The 17,753-nt window shown below is 43.0% G+C and overlaps 1 protein-coding gene across 1 annotated transcript in view; it reads left to right on the top strand.

Moving 5' to 3' along the window:
- The window catches only part of SLC16A14 (solute carrier family 16 member 14), a 31,420-nt gene that overhangs the window by 9,272 nt on the left and 4,395 nt on the right, over window positions 1-17,753 (top strand). Inside the window, exons 3-4 of the mRNA XM_046643871.1 lie at window positions 4,821-4,964; window positions 11,522-12,499. Of these exons, the coding sequence (XP_046499827.1) occupies window positions 4,821-4,964; window positions 11,522-12,499 (1,122 nt within the window). The remainder of the gene's footprint in view (window positions 1-4,820; window positions 4,965-11,521; window positions 12,500-17,753) is intronic.

Below are 17,753 nucleotides of genomic sequence, written 5' to 3' on the forward strand. Positions count from 1 at the left end.
TCATCTAATTTTATTTAATTCTCTTAAAAATCCTGTGAGATAATACCACTGTACCATCATGCTGTTCAGTTGCTTCACTTGAAAGTAAAAAACCATACTTTTACATCTATTTTTTTTCATTTAAACTAGTTGTGAAATATTTTGTAGAGGAAACATAAATGGCCTCAGATCTTTCTCTGGTTTTGTGAGCGTGTATCTATGACAGGCATGTGTGTGTTTGATGGAGACTGTGCCTTTTCAGCGATTTCCACATTAGTAACGAGTTGCTTGAATCCACTTCAGAGATGTGTTGATCTTGGCTGGCATTCAATCAATGTGATTTTGGATAATCCATGCAACATTAATAACAGTGGTGATACTAATGATAAAAAACAAGGGCAGAGTGTTATTTCTCAAGATGGGGGGCTGGTATTTATCAAAGGGAATTAATACTGATCTAGTTTTAAAATTAAATAAGGGCACCATTATGTGTGTGAGAGAATTGTTGATAAATCATTTTTGCCTATAACATTAATGAACTGATTCCTTCGACCCTGCGTTGGCCTTGATAAACTAGGACTGTTTGTCATATGAAAAGTGCAGGTAGGTGTACTTCAGTGTAGGGAATGTGTAGTTTTATGTTAGTTGCAATCCTACCTTCTCTATAAGCCATTAAAATCCAGGTTTCTTTTTTTTTTTTTTTTTTTTGCTGAGGAAGATTCGTCCTGAGCTCACATCTGTTGCCAATCTTCCTCTTTTTGTTTGAGGAAGATTTGGGGTGAGCTTAACATCTGTACCAATCGTCCTCTATTTTGTATGTGGGTCGCCGCCACAGCCTGGCTTCTGACAAGTGGTGTAGGTCTGCACCCAGGAACTGAACCTGGGCCACCAAAGCAGAGCATGCTGAACTTAACCACTAGGCCACAGGGCTGGCTGCTTCTTACCTTTTTAAAAATAAATGTTTAAGGGATAGAACAAAACACTTACAGATTCAAACTAGGAAGTGTGTGCCTGCAACAAAAAAGAAAAAGGCCAGAATATAAAATGTCCCCATATTTTCCAAACCATCCTATAAGTTTGTCTTAGAGATCATTATGTGTTTCATGAGTTCTACAGAAATATGTAATGGAAACCAGCCTTGAAATTATCGGATATGGTTTTGAAGATGATCCCCAAAATAAGAACACCGAACTCCTAATGATGGTGAAATGTGATTGTCGTCTCTAATTTAATTGGGAGATAACTGTGTATTTGGAATTCTGTTTGAGAGTCCTTAAATGCCAGACAGTGGACTGTCTGTCTGTAGACTGAACTTTCTAGGGGAAAGGCGCCTGCCAGATCAACATCTTTTATCTTGGGGCTGAGAAATCATAACACAGCAAGGCCCATAGTTATATAAATGAAAGGTCTTTTATTATGCCTGTCATCACCCTAAATTGCTGTCCATTATCTTAAGCTGCCTGGTACGGGGTGGCCGCAGATATGTTGGGTGATTTTCCAACCAGAAGCCAGCAGGAACAGCTCTCCTCGATTGAACACTCACAACATGCTAAGTGCATGTTATGTACATGATCTCGTTTGACCCTACAGCAACTCTGCGGGCTAGACCATCATGTCTAGCTGACAGAGGAAGAACATGCAAGGCTCAGAGACATTAAGTAACTTACTGAAGGTTGACCAGTCAGTAAGTGGAGGACAGGCTTCACGCCTGGTCCATTGGGCTTCAAAATTGTGTCCACTATACCACAGTGCCTGCCACTACATCAAATGGAACTGAAAATATGTTTGAAGTGAATAAATATAAATTGTTTTCATTTTTGAAGTGTTGTGAGCACCTTTGGGTTACCTCTTTTAAATTGAAAAAAATCCATGAACTGTGTTACGGAGTTGAAAGCCATCTCTCTCTTGGGCAATGACTTGGACGTGGGCAATTCAATAATTTCATTCTTGTTTCATTCTTTGCTAGCATGAATTTTTGCTCGTTTCCTGCAGAAGGTCCCGATTTTTCACAAAATGTAATCAGCTCAGTGGTAGCTGCAGCAGCCTTTGTGATCGCTCTTGGAGTAATTCTTGGTGGAAGCCATGCTGTTAGGGGAATTTATAGGCTGCAGAAGGTTACTTGCTTGCCAGGTAGATGAGAGTTGAGTGGTTGTCAACCCTAGCTGCACATCAGATCCACCTGGGGAGCTGTTCCAAACCCTGCCACTTGGGCTGCACCTGGACAATTAAATCAGACTCTCTTGGGATGGACCTAAGCATCAGGATTTTTTTTTTAAGGCTCCTAAGTGACTCCCATGTTCAGCCAGGGCAGAGAGCCATTGACGTAGAGGTTAGGAGCCTAACTAACCTCTTACTCTAACTTCTTATCACAGTGAGGAGTTAGTCCAAGAGACCGGGAATTCGATAAACCACCTACTTTCCTCCAGGACTGTATGCCAAGGCTCACCTCCGATTATTTCTCTCCTCACCTGGCCTGTTTTCAACCTATGAGAGACTGGGATGGGCAAGAAATTATGACTTCCTCAGGGTGTCCCTGCGCCAACGTGACACTATATTATGTGGGAAATGGGGCAAGACTCAGATTCCTTCCGAAGAGGAGAAAGTCTGAGAATGTGTATAACCTCATTCCAAAACATTGAATTCCTCTACAAAAGTGGGCATCACAGCCAAAGGACCGTACCTCAATCTTATTTTCCCCCTCGCCTTAGACCGCGTGGGGAGTTCTTTTCATTTTGTTGAAATGGCAGTTCGCTCTTGGAGATGCCAACTGACTATCAGTAAACAATGGTTGAAAGTGAAACAGAGCCAGAAAGCTTGGCTCTGACTTCCTTTTTTTGACATATCTGTATTTTGTAACTATGGAGGAGTCACAGCATTTCCGGGGCTGCTTTGCCCGTCTGCGAATCGTAAATGCCTGAAGCTCCAGCACGACTGGCGCAGGAGTTGTTGAACTAGAAGCCAGACAGCGCTATCAACCGAATGTTCTCATCAGGAAAGCAATTAATACTCTTTTTGATATGTGACATTCCTGCAGACACGAATATCTGCCCTTACTCGGGAATTTCCCCCATTTTCCTCAAATCCTTTCTTAATTTGATGTTTCATAAACATGCACTATTGCAGAAAAACTTGCTTGCGGGCCCTTTCTGTAACGTGGAAAATATGATCGTGCTACTGTACTGTGATCTGTTGACCTTTCATATCTTAAAAGGCCTATTAACAGCAAACTGATGAGCCATGCATTTTTCTCTTTTTTATCCACTCATCTCAGATTCGAGTAGTGAAGTAACCATGGGTTTAGAAAAATAAAAATACCTGTAAAGAAACTAAGGAAATATCTTCAATGCATGGTTTCTGAATTTCAGTTGCCCCCAATAATTCCCTCAGGTGTTTCTATCAATGTGCTTAGTTTATATATTATTTATAAATGTGCTTATTTTATAATATATATAACAGTATTATTTATAAATGTGCTTATTTTATAATATATATAACTATTATCTACTGAATTATTTTCTGTAATGCGACACGGTTAATTAAATGAATAAGTCTTTGCCTTCATAATTTTTAGGATTCCGCTTTCTCAAAATGATTAGACTAAAGAAAAGACTCTTAGCAGATTACGTACCCAAATTTGCACATGAATATAGTTGGAACGTTACAGGAAAGTTTTCTATCAGTTTGGGCTAGAAAGGGAAGCTCCTTAGAGTCCAACAAGTTAACCTGAAATAGTCCCACCTGAATATGGGGTTTCATAATTATGTAAAGTAATAACGAGCAAAAATAAGACAATGTTGAAAATGCGCCATCTTACTGAATGTTGAGTACAGCCTCATACTGAATGGCTGAAGTCTGGATTGCTATTTAGACAAGGAATCATTGATCACGAGACAAGTATTTACCTTCAGTGACATCAGAAATTACCCCCAAATGAAGAAGAAAACAAAGAAGGTTGACAAAAACTAGAGCATCCTAGTAAAGTAAGCAATCAGAATGTGTATCACATGATACGGCGCTGCTGGGGGTACTGGCACATTTCACACAACCAAATGTGTTGCTGAAGCTCCAAACAGTGTCCCAAGTGGGTCCAGTCAGGGCCTGAGAGTCAGCAGGGGCTGAAATATGTATGAAGCAATGACAAGTTCTTTTCAATGTGGTTTCCATCTAGGTGTCCTCATGAAAACAGGCTCTGGATTCCTTGCTTGAAGCGTGGGAGTCCTCAGAACCCCCTTCCTCTACTCCCTCTAGGTCTAGAGTCAAAAACTCAAATGTGTACAGAAGCCAAACAAGTAATGTCAATGAGGGCAGGGGACCAGATATATGACTAAAGGGCAGGGTGGAGAGTGCAGCAGTGAGTGAGGGCGCAACGCAGCCAGAAGGGATCAGCTGCTGGGCAGCTTCAGCTGATTTGGGCTGTGCGGGAAGATATCCTGTGCTGCTACTGGATTTTTTTGTGAATTCTCTTAATTTTTAAATGTTAGCAACTGATTCAAAATGCTTTTTAAACTTTGTTTGGGGTAAAGAAAATGCATCTGCAGGCCAAACAGAGACGTAGACCACTAGTTTAGGACTTCTGTTGTAGACAAGAGAATGAACCAATTTATTTATCCGTTTATTTCAGGTCTGCCTTCCTTGAAAACCTAGAAACTTGCTGTCCAGTGAAATTATTGAAATCCGTCTTTGCCTGCTAAAGGCTTTTTGCATAGAAATGGGGGGGAGCTTGTTTATTTTATTTAACACCTCTAGTAATGTTTTACTTTTTGTCTTCATATCAGGATTTACTAAGAAAGCATGAAAATAAAACCCCATTAGTCAATTCCTTTTTCGATGTTCTGTGACAGGGCCTTTCATTGGCTTGTTCATTAACACCTGTGGCTGCCGCCGGACTGCGATAGTTGGAGGGCTGGTGAACTCGCTTGGCTGGGTGTTGAGTGCCTACGCTGCGAATGTGCATTATCTCTTTATTACCTTTGGAGTGACAGCTGGTAAGCATATTGAGTTTTTTAAACTTGATTTTAAATGTTTTTCTTGGGCATTTAGGCAATGCATTTAACTGTGGAAAAAGAGACCCCCTAAAATATTTTATCCTTTTGTCTCCTCCACCCACCCCAACCCCATCCTATCCTCCAGGAAATACTTTTTAATATAAGATATTAAATACACGTTAAGTGTGGGAAAACAACCTAACAACTCTACTTCGCCTCCCTAATAGAATTTAATTAAATTTTCCGTACTTGGTTCGAAGTGCTAGTCCTTTCTCTTATGAGGAACAGGAAAAGGAGGCAGTAATACAGACGTAGGTGAACAGACCAAATAATAAGGAAATTAATAAATTCTCTCATTTAATAACTGCAGAATCTAGCGTGAGTCACAGAGTAATCATTTTCTCCTTCAGCCCTGTTCAGATTAATGAAACAGCAGCAAAACCCACACACGTGCAGAGACTCTAAGAAGCAAATGTGGAGTGCAGTGTTGGTCCCCAGAGAAAAGGTTAAAATTGGCTGCCAGGCAGCACGGTTTGCATATCCGTTCTGCAAAATATCTTCCCAGCCATAATTTTCCTTTATCAACAGGTAGCAGAAGTCACACAGATAAGTCGTTTCTTACTTGTACAATTGTATTTCAATGAACCAGATCCAGCCTGACTTCTTTGAGTTCAGAGTTACAATCCCAATAAATGACACATTGGCAGCAGTGTTAGAATGAGAGTTTGCACTTCTTGCTAGGGTTTTTTTTCCCCACTTATTCTCTGTATGACTTTGGGCAAATTACTTAACCTGCTTGTGCAAAATGGGATAATTAAGAGTGCCTCGTTTACAGGGTTGTTGAAATGACTATGTGAGATGATCTGTATAACACACTTAGTACAAAAGTGCTCAGTAGGTATTAGCTGATCTCTGATTGTTATTTTATATGTGACATAACATTGTTAGCTTAAGAATACTCTTTACGATAGCAGGAGACGGTGAACACAAAAACATACTGTCCCTGTAAGTCGACGGGTTGGTTCTCTATAATGTACGTCTATCCACACATACACCTAAAGCACTTCCGTATCCTTTAAGGCGCAGTTTGAAAACCATTGATCTGAAGGACCTGAGGACAGTCTTAAAGAACAACTTAAGATGTTTTCCCTGCGTGTTTCAGAAACTTTTCCCTGTGACAGTCCAATGAATAGACGTAGCACAGGGATATTTGTGTCCTGGTTGAGGAAATAAACACCCCAGCTGAGACCGAGGAGCCACACGGGAGTCTCTGGGCAGACACGTGGGGCCCCCTATCAACTTGATCTGGTGGTGTTTGACTGTATGGGCTATGACTCGATCCTAAAAACTGGAACTTGAGATTTATTCTCATCACTTTAAGACTTCTATGGTTAGACTCTGTTTACACGGAATTTTATTTTTGCGGTTAATTGCTTATTGATTCTCAGATAATATTATCTCCATATTCATTCATTTATTCATTCATCCACTTATTTATTCAACAAATATTTATGGATCCAAGGAAATAGGAAGAAACCCAGGAAGCTGGTGAAAGGAAAGTGTTGAGCCACTTTATCACTCGCTCTTTTTATACAGGAAAAACCCAAAGAAAGTCTCTGAAAATAAATGTATCCACCTCCCCCACAAATATATATATGACTATATTTAAGTGGAAACTCCAGCTAAATCAGTTAGCTTGTAAATGCAAAATGCTTTTGAGCTGTCATTAGTGAGGCATATTGAAGCTAAGTGGAAATCTAGCCCCCACTTTATAGAAAAGAAAAAGTTAGATGCAAAGATATACTGCAAAAAGCAAGTGGTTGAGAGAGTTATATATATCACCGTACTATTTATGTTTGAAAGAAACTTTGTTTATATCCTTTGTCAACTTAAAAAGCAAACTTGCCTGTTATTTTATCGCAAAATGAGTTTATTTGGGAATGGCCAAAAGACTTGCAAGTCAGGATGCACATGCTATGGCGAACCCTAGGCAAATCTGGAAAAGAAAGGTGGGGAGTGGCTTTTATAGAGAAAAAGGGGGAGTAGGGAGGGGCTGTTCTAAAAGAAAATCCATTGGGGGAAAGTAGCAGTTCAGAGTGGCGACAGCTTCTCATTGGCTGAGCTGTGGCACTTCTAATTGGCTGAGCTGTGGCATTTCTCATTGGCTGAGCTGTGGCATTTCTCATTGGCTGGGCAGTTGCTGGGTGGGGGGAGAAATCTTCCTTCAGTAGTAAAGTAGGTTTACTTCCAGTCCAAGATGCAAGCATCTGTTTCTTGTGAGAGCTCCCCTTACAGCCCTGCCAGAGTCCAATTTAATTTGTTTTATTAATTGTATACCTTCTTCATTCCAAAAAGCATTTGAGGCAAATTTGTTTACACCTTTTTTTTTCTTAACACCTAGGCAATTAAAATCGCGTGGAAGTGTCCTCCTATTAAGCAGAAAATTAATGTCTGAGCAATCTTACTTAGCCAGGGGAGTCTGGACAAATTTCTTCAGCTTTGCCAGAGCCCCATTCTCTTCAACCTGGCGTCTAAAGACACCTTTTCCCCCATGCATGGTGACCGAGGACCACAGGATTTTCTCTCCTCATCTGAACCTCCTTCCCCTATGCAGCCTGTTGGGCTCTAAGCTCCTCCTCTAAACCTGACTGTGGTGAAGAATTGCTCCAGGGCCCTGCACAGGGCTGGACATTAGCAGAGCCTTGCCTGACCACTGGACTTGAGTCTGAGTATCCCCAAGGCCTGTCCTATAAGCTCCTCTAATAATTGTGCTGATTATGGGTAACAAGCTCACATTAGGAAGGGGAAATGCTGTTAGAGGCATGGATAGTGTAACAGAAAAATAGATGCTTGTAGCATTTGGCACAGGGTTTTCTTTTTTCTCACACATGAGAGCATTTATTATTCAAACTAAGTTAGAATTCATGCTACTCTTATGCTTGTGTCCCTCAGTTCTGTTCCTTTTAGTCATTTTATTCTGCTGTTTAGAAATCCATAACCACATTAAATTTAGGATATTGGTTATTATCAGTGACAAATCAAATTTCTAAAAAGTTAAACTTTTGTGTCAAAATCCAGATTATGACAAATTTCACAGGACAAATGACCTAGTTTCCTCAACAAGTAAATTGCAAGGGAAAAAAAAGAGAGAAATTAAGAGACAAAATATATACCAACAAATAGCAATGTGTGGGCCTTACGTGGATCCTGATTTAAACAAGTTTTTTACAAATACAGTCATTTATGAGACAGTTGGAAATTTGAACCCCTTTTGGATATTTCATGATCTCAAAGAATTGTTCATTTTTTCAAATAAGATAATGATATGATGATGCAGTTTGAAGAAGTCTTCTATTTAGAGATTCATACTAAAATATTTGCACATGAAATGATATATTCGGGATCTGCTTCAAATATAATATGGAGGATATGTTCGCTTCAAATATAATATGTATTATATTTGCAAAAAAAATAATATGGAGGAGGGAGTGTGTGGGGTGCGGAGGGACAAGATTGGTCAAGAGTTGATAACTATTGAAGCCGGATGATGGGGATATTCATTAAACCGTTCTGGGTTTTTTGTTTTTGAGAAAGATTAGCTCTGAGCTAACTACTGCCAATCCTCCTCTTTTTGCTGAGGAAGACTGGCCCTGAGCTAACATCCATGCTCATCTTCCTCTACTTTATACGTGGGATGCCTACTGCAGCATGGCTTTTGCCAAGCGGTGCCATGTCCACACCTGGGATCCGAACCGGTGAACCCCGGGCTACTGACGCAGAATGTGCCGCGCTTAACCCCTGAGCCACCGGGCCAGCCCCAAACCATTCTGTTTTTTAAAAGCTTACTTTGAATCTGATTTAAACTGTCTCATTAGCCAATGGCCTATTATAAGAGGTAAGAAAGTAACGTTAATTGACAGCCGTGCTAAGACACAGGTGTATTACCTTTATATATACAGCAGGACCACACAATACAGCACGGGGTGTTGTCTTTGCTTTACCAATGAGCTGAAACTAGGCATGTTCAACTGTGTGATCAAAGTTACACGGTACTTATGGGGAGCCGAGCCACGATTTACACCTGAGGCCAGCTGAGTTCTTTCTACGATACATCCCCCCAATACCATCATAAGGGCAATAATACTGTGCCGCAATATTTAAGATCGAAGAATTCCTTGGTTCTTTGACAAATAACTATTTTTTCAAAATACTAATCGGTGTACTTATTTTAAAAGCTGAATTTTTTTCTGCCTTAACCTTGGAAGTGTAAAATTAGTCTTGTATGAAAAAGGTAGCTATTATTTCAAAATAGGACCATTTTATCTTCCCCGAAAACTTTCTTTCATTCATTTCATTCCTTTGTTCTATGCCAGGCACTGTTCTAGGCACTAGGAGAGAGATATCAGTGAACCACACAGCAGAAGATCCTGGCCTTCATGGAGCTCATAGTGCAGCAAAGGGGAGAAGGGGTCAGACCATAACCACAACACACGATAAACAAGTAAATTAGACGGTTAAGCATTTACTACAGGAAAACAGAAAAGTAGAGCAGATTAAGAGGGTTGGGGAGGGGAGTGGTGGGCAGAGGGAGGGTTGTGTTCTAAAATAGGGGGGTCAAGATGGGCTTTGTTGAGAAGGTGAGAAATGAGCAGGAGATGGAGGCCTGGGCCCTAGATCTGTCTGAGGGGAAGAACATTCCAGTAGAGAAACAATCATCTTATGTAAAGGCACAAGGTCCCCAAAATTCCTATTAGCCATTGAAATCTTCGGGATTATATTAATTTTCTCAAACAGCATACAGATATTCCAGGTAATTGAAAGTCAACTAACTTGTCATGGTGCAGGCCTGGTTTACAGACTATTGACTATTTTTCTCCACCTCCTGAATATTAGGAAATGAGAGATTTCTGCCTTTTTTTGGACTTAAAAGTCATAAAGGTTAATTCGGAGTTTGGTTCGAAATCAAGGATAGCCATTTTCTTAGGCTCATTTCTCCCATAATGCAAATTATGGCAATGTGGCCTCCCTCACTAAGGCATGGGGACCTGCTCCCACTTCTGCTGAGTCGCTTAGAGGCCAGCTTAATTGTTCTTAAAGCAAGGGCATCGCCTGAAGAGCAATTGGTTGGGGATCGTTGGCTTCTGACAGTTGCTGTAAATATCACTGCTCTAAGGTAAATAAAAGAGGCAGGTTGCTTCTTGGGGATCATCTTAGAGACTCCGGCTGAATCAAATCCTCTTGTGGCTCCCTGCTGGCAGGCGGGGAGATGAGCAGTACAGGGTGAGAGGCAGCGTGGGCCGTGGAAGGGGACCAGGCTCTGCTGTTGGGTCTGAATTCCAACCCAGATTCTCCACTCACCTGCATCAGGGCCTTGGGAAAGCACTTCAATCTCCATGAGGTCCAGTCCCATCTTTTATAAATTAGGCATAGCTTTCGGGGTTATTGTGAAAACTAAATCAGACAAAGCCTGTAAGCAACTAGCACATAACCGGCACTCAGTCAGTGGTAATCGTTACTGTATTTGCACGTGTGATGGCTCTGGTCCCCTTCCGAATTCAAGTAATTCTGAAACTATTCAATGATGCTGAACTAGCGAGGCTTCAGCTTTGAGGATCGATCTTGGGCAAGTCTCTTTCATACTATCCCCCTGCTGTCCTAATGTCAGGAGGTCCAGATGGGGCCCCATGATCATCTGAGGTGGGGTATATGGTTTCCCTCCATCTGTACCTAGAAGTTGAGAACACAATCCCCAACCTCTTGACCAACATTTTATTTTATTTTATTTCACTTTTTTAACAGACCATTTTTTAGAGCAATTTTAGGTTCACGGCAAAATCGAGCAGAAAGTACAGAAAGTTCCCCAAACCCCTGCCCCCAACACACACAACCTCCCCCACCAGCATTTTAATTTTGTCCACGTCAATCACAAACTGTTCCAATTTTCTAAGAAAGATACAATTAAAAATCATGGATACCAATAAGTGTTATGTGGTTTTGACATCCAGTAGTTGCTATATTTATGGGTACATTATAACCCCTTTTAGTCTTCCAATTAATCTGTGAACAAATTGGCCCATTCCTGAGGCTTCTGCAAATTGTCTGCAGTCGCTCCTCATCCCTTTGTACATAAATACTTTTCCGGGTACTCAGTGCAATTAGCACTGACAGCAGAGTCCTCAGAATCCATTCACTCTTGCAGCAAATCACTACGCGCACACTGCGTGTCCTGGGCAGTGCCAGGCGAGCATACCAGGGCTGAGAAGAACACAGCCCTGTCCTCCTGGAGCTCATCTGATGTGAGAATGCAGACTTATTTTACTGCTGGAGTAACCTGTGCTGCAAAGCCTGTTGGGAGAAGTGACGGACTAGAAACTTCGGCGGATGACCCTTTTGGTGCTTACCCACAGAGCTTCTTTTCGACCATCATTATTATTTCTTTGTTAAAAAAAAAAAAAGACTAATATAATGAAATGCAGATGATCTTTAAATGTTGCAGATTCTGGTATGTCCATTTATGTCACGCTGTGTGCTTTTTCTTCCCCTTCCCTCCCGCGCAGGCTTTGGAAGCGGGATGGCTTACCTGCCGGCCGTGGTCATGGTGGGGAGGTACTTTCAGAAGAGGCGCGCCCTTGCGCAGGGGCTGAGCACCACGGGGACGGGCTTTGGCGCGTTCCTCATGACGGTTTTGCTGAAGTACCTGTGCGCAGAGTACGGATGGCGGAACGCAATGTTCATCCAAGGCGCCGTTTCCCTAAACCTGTGTGTTTGTGGGGCGCTCATGAGGCCCCTCTCTCCTGGGAAAGATGGAAACGACCCAGGAGGGAGAGATCCACAAGTCCTCCCGGCTCCCTCCACTGAATCTATTAAGTCGAATGGACCAGTGGACAGAGCAGAAGAGAAGGGGGACCCGCCGGGGAACGAGGAGACTCTCAGTGACCTCGCAGCCCAGGCGTGCCAAGAGAAGGCCGGGCTCAGAAAGAACATGTGCGCCCTTCGGGTTCTGAAGACGGTGAGCCAGCTGACCCTGAGAGTCAGGAAGGGCTTCCGCGACTGGTACTCTGGCTATTTTGGGGCAGCCTCGCTCTTCACTAATCGAATGTTTGTAGCCTTTATTTTCTGGGCTTTGTTTGCATACAGCAGCTTTGTCATCCCTTTCATTCACCTCCCAGAAATCGTCAATTTGTATAATTTATCGGAGCAAAACGATGTTTTCCCTCTGACTTCCATTATAGCAATAGTTCATATCTTCGGGAAGGTGATCCTGGGCATTGTGGCCGACTTGCCTTGCATCAGCGTTTGGAATGTCTTCCTGATGGCCAACTTCACCCTGGTCCTCAGTATCTTTATTCTACCACTGATGCACACCTACGCCGGCCTGGCGGTCATCTGTGCCCTGATAGGATTCTCCAGCGGTTATTTCTCCCTGATGCCCGTGGTGACTGAAGACTTGGTGGGGATTGAGCACCTGGCCAACGCCTACGGCATCATCATCTGTGCTAACGGCATCTCCGCGTTGCTGGGACCACCTTTTGCAGGTAAACCGTGCGGTTAAGGCTTTAAGAGCTTACAGTGCATGTAGATCGTTAGGTTGTGCTCTCATTTATGTGATGAACTCCAAGATAAATAAGAAAGAAGTTTCCATTTGTGAACATGCTCCCTTTTCTTCCTGTTCCTGCCGCCCGATTTTTCATTTTTAAATTTTAGCAAGTCAAGGGTCATTCTTTCATGTAGAATGTAGATGACTTTTTGATCCTTATCTGCAAGGTAAGCGGCCAGACGGTAAAGTGGACGATGGAATAGTGTGGAACCCCCGCCCTGTCTGAAGGAGGCAGCGTCTGCACAGCTCCAGCTGATTTCTGTCACCAAGAAATATGGAGAATGGTTGCCAGATCTTCTATTGTTAGGATTTTTTTTTCCCCAAGAGAAACTAAGACTCTGGGCTCTTAGGTGACATTTCCAGAATTTTAAAACAAAGCTGCGTAGGTCCAACAACACATCCATGGCCGGACCTATCCCTGTGGTAGTCTCCTATTGCTATTGTGACAAATTGCCACAAATTTAGTGGCTTCAAACAATACAGATTTATTATCTTACAGCTCTGGAGGTCAGAAGGCTAAATTGGGTCACGGCGGCTAAAATCAAGAACCACGCTCCTTCTAGAGGCTCTAGGGACGAATCCATGCCCTTGCCTTTTACAGCTTCTCGAGGCTGCCTGCGTCTTTGGCTCCTGGCCCCTCCTGCATCTTCTTGGCCAGCAGCGTAGCATCTCCTCCTCTCTCTCTGATTCTGATGCTCCTGCCTCCTTCTTTCATGGGTAGAGAGGCCTGTGATTATATTGGGTCCACCAGATAATCCAGGATAATCCCCCATCTCAAAGTCCTTAACTCAATCATACCTACAAAGTCCCTTTTGCCACATAAGGCACCATGCACAGGTGCCAGGCATTAGGGCATGGGTATTTAGGGAGAGCTGGGGCATTCTGCCTACCACAGGCCCAGTGGCCACCAGTCGGTACCATCTGTGCGTGGGCAGAGGACAGGAGCAGCTTGACGCAGGAGGTGCCCCATATAGCACCTAAAGTGATTCTTGGGTTGTAAACCTTTAGTCAGCCCGCTGCCAGTGTCCTCAGCTGTATAGACAAAAATCCAAGATTTCTTGGGGCTGGCCCAGTGGTGCAGTGGTTAAGTTCGCACGTTCTGCTTCAGTAGCCTGGGGATCGCTGGTTCGGGTCCTGGGTGCACACGTGGCACCGCTTGGCAAGCCATGCTGTGGCAGGCGTCCCACGTATAAAGTAGAGGAAGATGGGCATGGATGTTAGCTCAGGGCCGCTCTTCCTCAGCCAAAAAGAGGCGGATTGGCAAGGGATGTTAGCTCAGGGCTAATCTTCCTCAAAAACACAAATCCACAATTTCTTGAACCTCAAATTCTGAGGAGGACTTAAAAATGACTGTGTTGACACAAGCCTTCTGCCAGCGGGGATCTCTCACATGTGTTCACCTCAGTCCGATGGAGAATTTGCTTCTTCCACTGGGCACACCAGAAGTCACAGGCACTGAGGAGTCCTGTGTCAGGCCGGGTACCTCTCTGAACCTGTTATTTGTGGAAAGAGGCATCAGGGTTGGGCAGGTAGACTCAATCCCCAAGAGGCCAGGTACTTGGCAAAGGTGACAGGTCTACCCTCTGTCCAAGGATAGGATGCAGGAGCCCACGTAGCGTGGAAGAGACCAAAACTCAACACAGAGATGCTCTCTGGAGAGGGCTGCCAGGGCGGCCAGGCCAGGGCTGGTGGCGATTGTCACAGCTGCCAGAGGTTCTGGGCAGTGTTTTAAGCTAACCTGGGGGAGCCTCACCGGTTCAGATGCCCCCACCCCTTGCTCATATGGCCCCTCCTGGTCCTTTAGTCTCATATCCTCTGCAGGAATAACTCTTTCCTGTGGCTGGGGAACCCCATGGATGCGGGACAAAGCCTTCCCCCCACCCTTCCTTCCCAGTGTCTGTAGAGATCCTACGGTCATCTCCTGTCCTAGGACCCTGCTGGCAGAGGGCCTGTGTCAACACACTCGGTTTTAAGTCCCTCTAGAATTCGAAGTTCAAGAAATCGTGGGTTTTTGCCTATACAGCTGATGACACGGGCATGGGCTGACTAAAGGTTTAAGGCCAGAATCACTTTAGGAAACCCAGCGGCTACATATGGGGCATCTCTTGGGTCAAGCTGCTCCTGTTCTCTGCCCGTACACAGAGATGCAGGCACGGCATTTCTAGTGAATAGTGAATAAGTATGGCACTGAGACAAACTATATTGGCATCTGAAAAGTCTGAACTTGCTCAGTAAGCTCACTGTATAGAATTCTGTATCAGGGAAGCATTTGGCTATAAGAGAACACCCCACCAATGGTAGCTTTAAAAGAGACTTAATTGTGTCACATAACCAGAAATCTAGAGTTCAGGGACTAGACAGTATTGGGACCATGTCTCCAAGATCCTCTTGGCCTTTTCCTCATGCCAGTTGCCTCCTGGTCACACAAGGCTGCAGTAGTTCCAGCCACTACATCCTCATTTATAACAAGGGGGAGGAGATAAGGAAAGGCTCAGTCCCAGCAGACTTCCACTTATATCTGATTGGCCAAAACTGTGTCACACAGCTAGTCCAAGCTTGAAGGGGAACTGAGAATTGGAGCATTTTACTTTCCAGCCTCTGTACTAGAGGAAGGAAAGGAGAAAAGAATTGGATTGGGGGTTGACTTTTGGTTGGTACAACCAAAAGGTTTTTTTTGTACCAACCAAAAGTCAACCAATGGTACCTTCCAGAGATGTTAAACTGAAATATCCATTCAGGGGACGGGAACGTTATCAGTGGCTCATCTACCCTTTTGTTGGAGGTCCTTCAGATATATTGTATGTGGAAATAGAATGTGTCATTGATGGTTCTTCACATGATCCGGGGGCACTTTCTGCTTCTAACAGTCAGTCTAGGGTTATTTTTATGCTGATCCATCAGATTTCAATAGCAGCATCAAAACACAGCTGTGAGGTGCGGTGTAAGGAATTCATGATCAATGTTAGTTAAAACACCGACATTTAGCAGCATGGTTTCCTTATCCCCTTCCTGTGGTCCTGTGCTTCTCACTCAGTTGCATCCTAGTGCACTTTCTTGAGTGGAAGAGAAAGGAATTACAACTAGAAGAGAGGGGGTTATACCCAGACCTGCGTCCTCAGGTCTTATCTCTGCCTGCTTAAGGTTCCTCCCTAGAAGTGGATTCTGTAGCTGAATGTGATCCACATGGCTGGTAGTAACCACGGTGTTAATGGTTAAGAACCTTCTATGAATGTGCATCTGATGCTGCTATGGGGACACTAAAATCAGTGTTCTGCTGTGCATCTCCAGGCCAGCAACCTAAAGGGGCCTTTCCTTCTTTTTGTTTGTTAGTTTCTTCTCCTTCCACTGAACTCATGCACTAAGAAATGCTGAACCACGTCATTGGCTAAGTGCATTGTATTTAATTCATTGACTTTCCAGGCCAAGGAGCCAGCATTGCAGTAAGATGCATCAGGCTTTTATGCATTGTTGTTCAGAAGTGACTGGCAATATGAGTGACTAAATAACCACATTAAATTCTTGCTAGAAATTCGAGATGGGCTAGAAATGATTACTTAGCTGGCTTTGCTACAAGGAAAATTACTGTTCACATTACCTTTTTCTTTTTCAATGGGCTTAGAAATGAATGTGTTTTCCATTTTTCAAAGCAATTTCTACTGGAATGAAAAAATCTGGTACAATTTAGTAGCAAGTTAGACAATCACACAATTCCATTTAGGAGAAAAATATGCAATCAAAGACATTGAACAGACACTTCAACCAAGTCGTTTAGCAGCATGAACTGCTTGATCTAATTTATTTATAATATTGCCAGGCATTCAGTCCATCTCCTTTAAAGGTGTAATAATAGTAGATGCGTTTCTAGATGTTTCCAGTGTAAAATATAGCGAAACTCGGCCACTAGATTGGACTGACCAAGAGTCTACACATCTCTCCTCCACTCATATAAAATATAAAGCCCTAACAACAATTTGCAATGTTTTTCACCAAGAGCTAAGAACACTTATTTAATATATAAGAAAAACAACTATCATTCCTCATTGGACAGACTCAAAGGAAAGGAAATGCATTTTCATAGGAAACCAGATTTTACTTGGAAGCTGTTGACTTGATGGATGGTTAGATCTGGGTTGCCAAGGATCCCAGGCTCCAAACCAAGGAACCGAGGTCACACCTGCAGGGAGAGGTGGTGAAGGATGATGGAGGTGGGCAGCTTGTCAGAAACGTCTTTTCTCTGAAGAGTTGTGTCCACATGTCCTGAGGATCAGAGCGTGTGGTACAGGGCTCTCTCCTGACCAGCTTGGCATCTGGCGCAGGACTGGGTTGAGTTCAGACGAGTGGAAAATGTTAAAACAGGCGCCAAAGAGAGATGGCAGGATCCAGAATCACTTAAAAATAAACCATAAAGGTAGATTGGAGAAACCTATGGGATTAATTTAACATAAAATTTAGGACTACTCCTCCAATTTGTACTGTTAAAGTATTTGGTGAAGTTGGGGGCGCTTTTTAAAAAATTGACATATGAGTTACTTTTCAAGATTGGGATGTGTGAAGACACTTGTACAAACATTTCTATTCTTAGGGGAAAGATGCAAGACTTTAAAATATAATCAATTCAATTTGAGGTTGTAGTAATAGGTAATATACTTAGCAGACATTTTCTATACAGCTCTTCCTGGACTTACAATGGGGTTTGGTCCTGATAAAGCCATTGTAAGTTGAAAATATCATAAGTCAAAAATGCACCTAATACACCTAGCCTACTGAACATCATAACTTAGCCTAGCCGACCTTAAATGTGCTCAGAACACTTATATTAGCCTACAGTTGGGCAAAATCATCTAACATAGGACCTATTTTATAATTAAGTGTTGACTATCTCATGGAATTGATTGAGTACTGTACTGAAAGCGAAGAACAGAATGGTTGGATGGGTCCAGCATGGTTGTAAGTGTATCAGTTGTTTAGCCTCATGATCGCCTGGCTGACCGGGAGCTGTGGGTTGCTGCCACTGCCCAGCATCCCAAGAGAGGATCGTACTGCATATCGCTAGCCCAGGAAAAGATCAAAATTCAAGATTTGAAGTACAGTTTCTCCTGAATGCATATTGCTTTCACCCAGCTGTAAAGTCAAAAGATCCTAAGTCAAACCATCGTAAGTTGGGGGCTATCTATAGTCAGCAGAGACAAGAG

The sequence above is a fragment of the Equus quagga genome, chromosome 17 (assembly GCF_021613505.1).
Source record: "Equus quagga isolate Etosha38 chromosome 17, UCLA_HA_Equagga_1.0, whole genome shotgun sequence".
Classification (NCBI taxonomy): Eukaryota; Metazoa; Chordata; class Mammalia; order Perissodactyla; family Equidae; genus Equus; species Equus quagga.